General features: G+C 44.2%; 1 protein-coding gene across 1 annotated transcript in view; it reads right to left on the bottom strand.

Moving 5' to 3' along the window:
- Positions 1-145: 145 nt before the first annotated feature.
- Spmip11 (sperm microtubule inner protein 11) overlaps positions 146-10238 on the bottom strand; it is a 28238-nt gene continuing 18145 nt past the window's right edge. The window contains exons 2-4 of the mRNA XM_070040064.1: positions 6289-6408; positions 701-845; positions 146-310 (exon numbers count right to left, since the gene is read on the bottom strand). Coding sequence (XP_069896165.1) covers positions 262-310; positions 701-845; positions 6289-6408 — 314 coding nt within the window. The 3' untranslated portion in view covers positions 146-261. The remainder of the gene's footprint in view (positions 311-700; positions 846-6288; positions 6409-10238) is intronic.

Raw genomic sequence — 10238 nt, 5'->3', positions numbered from 1 at the left:
AGAAGCCATTGTGTTTTCCCAGATGTGCAGTTCTGACTTCTACTGTTTTCTTTCCAGCACCTTGGCCCCTCCAGACCTCTTACACCAAGTCCTACACCCATTTCATAGGAATCAGAGCCATGGGAGCATTTCCCTGTTCCCTACCAACAGTGCACAAAGTGGTGTCTAGTCCCATCTTTTACTCTGCTTTGTTGAACCCTCTCCCCACTAGTCAGTCACTATTCCTTCCACACTTCATCTTGTCCTTCTGCGACCACATCCTCAATAGAGACTGAAGGTTCTGTCGCTTAGAATAGAATGCTCCATAAATCTGAAATGGAGAAAATGCATCTCAGGTACAGCCAGGCCAGGCAGGAGGGTGTATGATTTGGGGGCACCCCAAGATTGTTTCAGGATAGAGTAGGGGAGGTAATACTGATGAAATAGGACTACTGCCAGTAGTGGTGGTTGGAAGGAGTGGAGAGACGGAGATGAAGAGAGCAGAAACATCCTCGGCTCCTACAGGAATGCTATGGACATTGGTGTTGGGACTGTTGAGAGGTGAAGAACAGTGACACGTTTTTAACTCCATTGAAGGAAATCTTACCCAAACCTCTCTAATTCCCCATTGTGAGTGATGCTGAAACTGGTCTGAAGGGTTGCAGTAAAGAGGAGAAGAATATTTCTCTTGGTGACCCACCCTGACCCCTCTCAGCCTAACCTGGTCATTGGACTCTTAATGAGGCAATGGCGTGGATTCCAGATCCAAGGCATAGCTTCTTCTGGACTCACTCCTGGGTCATTGGATCGCCAGAAGCTGAAGTTCTGAGCATCAGTCAGAGGGACTCTGAAGACCTGATTGGGGACTGAATGGGTTGGGAGAAAAGCAGGTGTTTGGACTCCTCAAATTTACCATAACAAAAGTATAGGCCAGCAGCTGGGCCTGCCCAGGTACTGAGAGGTTCTGGGCATGTCACCACACCTTGCTTCACTTCCGGATTCCAGCATTCATACCCTTCTTGGTCTGGTGAATTAGTGTTGGCTCTTCCTGCTGCTCCTAAGCCCATATCCAAGGGAGCTTCCCCCAAGTGCTCTGACAGTTAAAAATCAAGTGATCAGGGGCTGGGAAGTTGGCTCAGTGGTAGAGCGCTTGCCTTGCATGCCTGAGGCCCTGGGTTTGATTCCTCAGCACCACATAAGCAAAAAGAAAAAACCGGGAGTGGCACTGTGGCTCAAGTGGTAGGGCACTAGCCTTGAGCTGAAGAGCTGAGGGACAGTGCTCAGGCCCAGAGTTCAGGCCCCACAACTGGAACAAAAAAAAAAAAAAATCAAGTGTCTCAAATTTGTTTGGAAAGATGGTGTCCACTGAGATAATGATTTTTTTTTTCCTGGGCTTGATCTTCATTTCTTTCCTTTCTAAAATAAAGCACTCCAGGCAAATCTCTGAAACTTAATTATCTCTACCTTACTTGGAGATACAAACATATCAAATACCTATTATTCTAGATGTAGAAGTGCTTTTAAAAATTTGGAAGTTCATGAGACTCCTATCTTCCTATTTGGAAGTTCATGAGACTACCAAAAAAAGTCAGAAATGGAAGAGTTAGAGTGCTAGCCTTGAGCAGAAAACCTCAGAGACAATGCCCAGGCCCTGAGTTCAAGCCTCAGGACCAGCACAAATTTTTTATTATTATTATCAGACTTATCAGGGCATTAGAGGCTCATGTCTATAATTCTAGCTACTCAGGAGGCTGAGATCTGAGGATTGATATTCCAAGTCAGTCTGGGCAGGAAAGTCTGAAACTCTTTTTGTTTTTGATTTTTGGGTCCAGTTGTGGCACTGTCCCTCAGCTCTTCAGCTCAAGGCTAGTTCTCTACCACTTGAGCCACAGCGCCACTTCCGGCTTTTTTCTTTTTTCTTATGTGGAGCTGAGGAATCGAACCCAGGCCCTCATGCATGCAAGGCAAGCACTCTACCACTGAGCCACCTTCCCAGCCAAAGTCTGAAACTCTTATCTCTAATTAACTGCCAAAAAGCTAGAAGTGGATCTGTGGCTCAAGTAATAGAACACTAGCCTTGAGAAAAACAATCTCAGGGACAGCACCCAAGCCTTGAGTTCAAGCACGCGCGCACAAACACACACACACACACACACACACACACACACCTACATATATACATGTGTATATATATATATATATATACATATATATATGTATGTATGTATATATTTGGGGGAAGTGGGCTCATGCCAACTTGGAAGACTGAGAGCAGGGGGCTTTCAGTTCAAGGTCAGTCTGACAGAAAAGTTTGATGGAACCCTTTCTCAATCCATAGCTGAGCATAATGGCACACACCTGTCATTTTAGCCATGGGAAGCATAAAATAGGTTGGTCAGAATCCAGGCATGGGCCTGAGCAGGAAGTAGTCCCTATCTCAAATGCAAAATGTACAAAAAAGGCTGGAGGCATGACTCAATAGTAGAGGGCCTAGCAATCTCAAGCCCTGAGGTTCAAACCCAGTATCACCAAAATTTTTTTTCTTTGGCAGTGGGCACTGGGGATGTAGTCCAGTGGAAGAGCATTTGCCTAGTATGTGTGAGGCCCTGTGTTCCATTTCTAACAGCACACATGGATTTGTTTGGATAAATATATTTAGATTAATTACTACTATATAAAATTTGACATTTTTAGAGCTGGACACGGTAACGTGGGCCTGTCAGTCCAGCTATGAGGGAATCATAAATAGGAGGATTGCTGTCCACGGAGACCTGGTGAGCAACTCAATACCCTCTCCCCATAAAAAGTATTGGGGGGTGGCCCAAATGGAAAGAGCATATGCCTAGCAAGAACAGAACCCTGATTTTAACGTCTGTACTACCAAAAAAAAAAGTGATACTTTTAAAACTTTTATGGCCTAGGGGTTGGGAAGGTGGCTCAGTGGTAGAGTGCTTGTCTTGCATGCATGAGGCCCTGGGTTTGATTCCTCAGCACCACATAAGCAGAAAAAGCTGGAAGTGGCGCTGTGGCTCAAGTGGTAGAGTGCTAGCTTTGAGCTGAAGAGCTAAGGGACAGTACCCAGGCCCAGAGTGTAGGCCCCATGACCAAAAAAAAAAAAAAAAAAAAAAAAGGAAATATAGCCTAATATTCTGGTTTGCTCTAAAGCTTTTATAATAATAATTATTTTTTTTGGGGGGGGGTCCGGTCGTGGGGCCTGAACTCTGGGCCTGGGCACTGTCCCTCAGCTCTTCAGCTCAAGGCTAGTGCTCTACCACTTGAGCCACAGCGCCACTTCCGGCTTTTTTCTTTTTGCTTATGTGGTGCTGAGGAATCGAACCCAGGGCCTCCTCAGGCATGCAAGGCAAGTGCTCTACCACTGAGCCAACTTCCCAGCCCCATATATAATAATTATTTTAAAAATATTCTTAGAGGCTGGGAAGGTGGTTCAGTGGTAGAGTGCTTGCCTTGCATGCATGAGGCCCTGGGTTTGATTCCTAAGCACCACTTAAACAGAAAAAGCCAGAAGTGGTGCTGTGGCTCAAGCGGTAGAGTGCTCGCCTTGAGCTGAAGAGCTAAGGGACAGCGCCCAAGCCCAGAGTTCAGGCCCCACAACTGACAAAAAAACAAAATAAAACAAAACAAAAAACAAGCCCCTCACCAAAACAAAATATTCCTTGGCTGGGAATGTGGCTTAGTGGTAGAGTGCTTGCCTAGCATGCATAAAGTCCTGGATTCGATTCCCCAGTACCATATATACAGAAAAAGCTAGAAGTGGCTCTGTGTCTCAAGTGGTAGAGTGCTAGCCTTGAGCAAAAGCTCAGGGACAGTGCCCAAACCCTAAGTTCAAGCCCCAGGACTGGCAAAAAAAAAGTATGCCTTAAAATTATTACATTTTCTTAATTGTTTTCTTAGTAATTAATAACCTTTTAAAAATGTTTTGTTATTGTAAATAACTTTATGTGTGCTAATCCTGGGGTTGAACTCAAGGCCTGGGCACTGTCCCTTAGCTTTTATGATCAAGGCTTGTGCTCTACCACTTGAGCCACACCTCCACTTCTGGCTTTTTGGTGACTAATTGCCCAAGCTGGCTTTGAACCATAATCCTCAGATCTCAGCCTCTTGAATAGCTTGGATTATAGGTGTGAGCCAGTGGTATCTGGCTGGGAATAAATCTTATATGCCCTCTTCTTGTCTATGTCTTTTGATTTATAAAAGGCTTTTTATTTTTTTTCATGGGGCTTGAACTCAGGGTCTAGGTGCTGGTAGTTGCTGTCCCTAGCAATCTACCACATTCTACCATTCTGCCACATTGCCGCTTCTGGTTTCCTGATGGTTTATTGGAGTTAAAGAGTCTCAGGGACTTTCCTCGTCAGACTGTGAACTGTAATCCTCAGATCTCAGCTTCCTGAGTAGCTAGGATTATAGGCATGAGCCATTATAGGCATTGTGCCTGGCTCAGATTTTAATTTTTACTATTTAAAGACAGATTCACACACAGCTATAAGAAATAACACCAGGAGAAACATGTACTGCTTACTCTCAGTAGTAACATGTTTCAAAATTAGTCAAATGCCTTGAGCAAGAAATTATGTATTGCTAGCAGTCTTATCCCCCACTGGCCAGAGTCCCCATTTTGCAGCCTCAGGTAATCAGTGATCTGTTCAGTTTTGTAAACCTGTCATTTCAAGTGATAAAAATGGCACATGCTTGCCCGCTTTCCTTCCTTCCTTCCTTCCTTCCTTCCTTCCTTCCTTCCTTCCTTCCTTCCTTCCTTCCTTCTTTCCTTCCTTCCTTCTTTCCTTCCTTGCTTCCTTCTTTCCTTCCTTCCTTCCTTCCTTCCTTCCTTTCTTTCTTTCTTTCTTTCTTTCTTTCTTTCTTTCTTTCTTTCTTTCTTTCTTTCTTTCTTTCTTTCTTTCTTTCTCTTTTTTCTTTCTTTCTTTCTTTCCTGATGCTTGAACTCGGGGCCTACTTGCTGTCCCTGAGTATTTTTGTTCAAGACTGGTGCTCTACTACTTGAACCACATCTCTACTTCTAACTTTTTGCTGGTCACTCAGAGATAAGAGTCTCATGAACTTTTTTTTTTTTTTTTTGTCAGTCATGGGTCCTGAACTCTGGGCCTGGGTGCTGTCCCTCAGCTCTTCAGCTCAAGGCTAGCACCTTACCACTGGAGCCACAGCATCACTTCCGGCCTTTTCTGCTTATGTGGTGCTGAGGAATCGAACCCAGGGCTTCATGCATGTGAGGCACTCTACCACTGAGCCACCTTCCCAGCCTGAGTCTCATGAACTTTCCTTGCCTGGGTTGCCCTCGTACCTTGATTCTAAGATCTCAGCCTCCTGATTAGCTAGGATGAAGGCTGTGAGTCATCAGCACCTGGGTAGCCTAAGTTTCAAGTGACATAAATGGCATAAAGATTGTGATCTTTTGGGTCTTGGAGTTCTCTACAGAGATTCCAATAAAAATTCTTCATAGAGATTTCCCTGGAGATCATACTACATGCCTTGGGAATTTATCCTGTTTGGTTTTTCACAACAACGCTAAAGAGTATTCTTATTTTCAGATGCTTCAGGGATGTTAAGTGGCTGAAGGAACTTGCCCAAGGTCATACAACTTGTGTGGATTTCAAGTTCAGTTCAGCTAAATTCCCAAGCTTGCCCTACTCTACTACTCCTCATGGGGCAGTGGGTGATGATATACAAAGGGCTTTGCTTTTGCTGTTATCCTCACCATTCTGGAAGACTGGTAAAACAGCAGACCAAGTTTTTCATCCATCTCTCTTTCAATTCAATTGCAGAAGCAGACTAATAAAGGGTAAGTGACTTAATAAAGTGAGATGTTGAGGAGAATTAGGACTCAATCCCAGACCTTGTTTGGGTTTCCAAACCAATCCAATTTCTATTTTGTCTGTTAATTTTTTTTTTTTTTAATTTTTGTATTTTTGCCAGTCCTGGGGCTTGAACTCAGGGCCTGGGCACTGTTCCTGGGCTTCCTTTTCTTAAGGCTAGCACTCTACCACTTGAGCCACAGCGCCACTTCTGGCCTTTTCTGTGTATGTGGTACTGAGGAGCTTCATGCATGCTAGACAAGCACTCCACCACTAAGCTGCATTCCCAGCCTTGTTTGTTAATGTTGTCAGTTTCTATTTTGTCATTCTCACCCTGCATTCAAGTCTACTTCTGCCTCTTGTCAGTATCTGCCAGGTGCCTCCCTCCCTTCTTTCCTCCTCCTCCCCGGCCCCCAGACATTCTCTAGGAACTCAGGCACTTCTTTTTCTGTGCCTACCCTGGTCCCCACTCCAGAGAACTTACATGTCTTCAGCAACACCTTCCGTACAGCTTCATGGTATCTCATGTGGCTGTTCTGGTGCACAGAATAATTCCCATTTTGTGCAGTAATAGGTGGAAGCCTAGTGGGCATTGACTCCTGGACTGAAACAAGAAGACACCCATTCTGAGTACTTGCCAAGTGAAGCTATTTGGTTCTCTATTTTCTGTGCCCATAAGGTACATGGCAGGATCTCTCCTGATTCATCACATCTGTGGCAGAGGGGAGAGGGAAAAGCCAGTAATAATAAGAGTTCCTTCATTGCTCCTGATTCTGGGGTATTTTATGTGGCCTCCTGCTAGATTCAGGATACTGGACAGATACTTAGGTTTTATGCTGGTGAACATGCCCTCTTATCTATATGAATACTCCTTTTTATAGGATTGGTATGTTTATAGAACTTCAAATGGTCTAAAATGAGAAGTAATGTTTGAGCTAAGTCCTGAAGGGTAATGGGAGTTCATGGACCATAGCAGAAACAGGAAGAGCTCTTCAGGTAGCAGGACAGCAAAAGCATTAGAACCATTAGAGAGGCAGCAGAGAGCTTTCTGTTGCTTTGGTTTCTGAGTGATGTGGAGAGAGACAGGATGGGGCTTGAAATGTAATATAGTGGATACATAGCATTTATTTTTATGTTTTGGAATCATCTTTTATGAAACAGATCCTGTATCTCACTGTAGAAGCTTAAAGGACTAGATCTTCCCCTCCCCCCCCCCCTCAAAAAAACCCTATCCTTCCTTGTAACAAGGGCTGGGCAAAGACTTCTGGTTAGCCCAGAAGTCTTTTTCTTTCTTTTTTTCTTTTGGTGTTGGTCCTAGAGCTTGAACTCAGGACCTGGGCCCATCCCTGAGCTTCTTTTGCTCAAGGCTAGCACTCTACCTTTTGAGCCACAGCACTCCACTTCTTGATTGTTTTTTCTTTTTTGTAGTTTATCAGAGATAATAATCTCATGGACTTTCCTGTCCAGGCTGGCTTTGAACTATGGTCCTCAGATCTCAGCCTCCTGAGTAGCTAAGATTATAGGCATGAACCATTGGTGCCTGGCCTGGCTAGGCTGATTTTAAAAAATCTGCTCTAGGGGCTGGGAAGGTGGCTCAGTGGTAGAGCACTTGCCTTGCATGCCTGAGGCCCTGGTTCTATTCCTCAGCACCACATAAGCAAAAAGAAAAAAGCCGGAAGTGGCACTGTGGCTCAAGTGGTAGAGCACTAGCCTTGAGCTGAAGAGCTGAGGGACAGCGCCCAGGCCCAGAGTTCAGGTCCCACAACCGGACCCCAAAAAAATAAAAAATCTGCTCTAGATTTTGAATCAAGGATGAGGTTTCAAGGATGCAATGGCCATTGCATTGGTGATGAGCATTGGTATCAATGGCATTGCCTTTTGTCTCACAGTGGTGTTCAGGATGCAGTGCATTTGGTGCCCTCGTGCCACCATAGCCTGGGATGCAATAGTGTTTATCTCAAAGCAGGTCTGTGAGATGATTCTGAGCATTATTTCTGATTACCATCCACTGAGCCCAGTCCTCCATTTCACTTGCAGATTTTATGTATTACCCAATATTCTTTTTTCTTTCTTTTATGTCAGTTCTGGGGCTTGAACTCAGGGCCCGTGTGCCATCTCTTAGCTTTTTCACTCAAGGCTGGTGCTCTATTACTTGAGCCAAAGCTCCACTTGTGGCTTTTTTGCTGGTTAATTGGAAGTAAAAGTCTCATGAACTTCCTTGCCCAGGTTGGCTTTGAACCTTGATCTTCAATCTCAGCCTCCTGAGAAGTTGGGTTTACAAGTGTGAGCCATCAGTGCCCAGCCTCAAATACTCTTTTAGTGTATATCCATGTTCTGCTTCAATAATCTAGATTTGGTTTGCATCTCAGAATCGTGAGTGGATTTGAAAAAGTGCAAAAGAGGGAGGTGTCTAGGGGATTCTGAGATTTCTGTCTCTTGACTATTCCATCCATTTTGTTATCTAAGCCAGAAGAAGAGAGCTCCCTTGCCCCTGCTCCCCTGAAAAGTCTCAGATGCAGAATAAAGCTCAGCTCTTCATCTATTGTTTTCAGCGCCTCTGTTCTGTTTTCACGAAGCCTTTTGTCTTTCTTGCTTATAGATGCTTGTCAGGACCAAGCTCAGCATTTGCATCCTTGCTGGAAATTGTTAAGAGTTGCTGACTCATTTCTGATGAAGGGTGGGGATGCTGCTTCCGTCATGGAGTTCTTTACCAGCTCCAGCTTTTTTCCTGTCTTCCCTGGCTTGGTCTCATTCAATTCATCATCTGTGTCCCTCCTCTTCCCTTTTGCCCTCCAATGGAAATCTCCTTTAATAATCTGCGTCTGAGATAATTTCACCACTGGTTCAAGGCACAATTTGAACTTCCTCCCTTATATGGCTAAGGACTTAACAGAGAACTTGAAGTCCCGGAGCCGTGGTTAGCGTAGAGTTCTGTCAGTCTGGACTGAATTGGGGACTGGTTTATATTCCAAAACAGGTTACAGCAATGAGGGGCCATTTGAACTTGGTTGTTCAACTTGGAGTAAGGTGGAGTGGTAGAATGTCCATAGAAAAATAGGTGTCGTTTGAGGAGGAAAAAAACCAAGCATATTCCTAGTGGGTGGTGGGATCTGGACTGAGAGTAATAGCTGGTCTGAGTTCAAATGACAGTGAGAGCTCTTTGGTCTCCAGGTCTCAGCCTTGTTGTCCTCAATGGTACAGCCAGCTGATGTTTTTTCGCTACTACCGCCAAATGTCCAGTCAAGACATCCAGCCTCTCATGTGGATGGTCACTGTGTGTCCGCAGTTGTGCTGAAAGTTCAACCACTTGGATGCCTTTTCTTCTAAATCAAGAAGCATTTGGCAGCTGGGCACAGGTAGCCCATCCCTGTAATCTTAGCTACTCAGAAGGCTGAGATCTGAGGATCCAGGTTTGAAGCCAGACTGGAGAGGCCATCTCCAATTAACTAGCATAATGCCTGGCTGGAGGTGTAGAGTGGTAGAGCACTAGCTGTGAGGGAAAAAAAAGTGTAGGTATGAAGTCCTGACTTAAAAAGCCCCAGTAGTAGCACAGAAGGGGGAAAAAAATCCTATTTAGGAGATCCTGTCAAATGCTTGGCATTAATCCTTACATTAATTGGCTGGAACATTAATATGTACTAAAATAGGCTAAAATATGTGAAAGGCTATCTTGCACTTACTGTCTTAATAAGAGAAGTTATCAGTGCTGTGAGAGGAAGTTCACGAGGGTGAGAAGCACTAGCCTAGGGAACCAGACCAATCCCCAGGGCATATTTTCCATGTGGGGGCAGTCACTTTGCCTTCTTGTCTACAAATAACTTCCTTGATATGCTTGTTCAGGATTATGAACACAGGAAAAGTCGGTGGGGCATGAGGCAGCAGTAGGCCTGCTTAAGTGCTGGTTACAGGAAGGAAGGGAGGGAAGGAGAAAGAAAGAAAAAGAAAGAAAGAAAAAAGAAAGAAAGAAAGAAGAAATGGAAAGAGAAAGAGAAAGAGAAAGAGAAAGAAAAAATTGAGAGCTGGGTGCTGGTGGCTCATGCCTGTAATTCTAGCTACTCAGGAGGCTGAGAGCTACAGATTAAGGTTCAAAGCCAGCCTGGGCATGAAAGTCTGTGAGACTCAACTCTAATTAATCCCAGAAAAAGCTGGAAGTGGTGCTGTAGCTCCAGTGGTAGAGCGCTAGCCTTGAATAAAAAGGAGCTTAAGGACATTGCCTAGGCTCAGAGTTCAAGGCCCAGGACTGGGAAAAAAAAAAGAAAATAAAATAAAATTGAGTACAGTGATGTAGCTTTTCTAGAAACAATAACAATAAAAATAGCTAATAATTAATGTGCCTGATACAGCTCTTGGAATGTAGGCTCTATTATTATTTTTTACAAAAGAGATACAAGCACATAATTTGTCTAAGTTCACATAATTAGCATGTGGCAGAGC

The sequence above is a fragment of the Dipodomys merriami genome, unplaced genomic scaffold (assembly GCF_024711535.1).
Source record: "Dipodomys merriami isolate MVZ:Mamm:240054 unplaced genomic scaffold, mDipMer1.0.p SCAF_10, whole genome shotgun sequence".
Taxonomy (NCBI): Eukaryota; Metazoa; Chordata; class Mammalia; order Rodentia; family Heteromyidae; genus Dipodomys; species Dipodomys merriami.
This window is presented reverse-complemented; position numbering and strand designations above follow the sequence as displayed.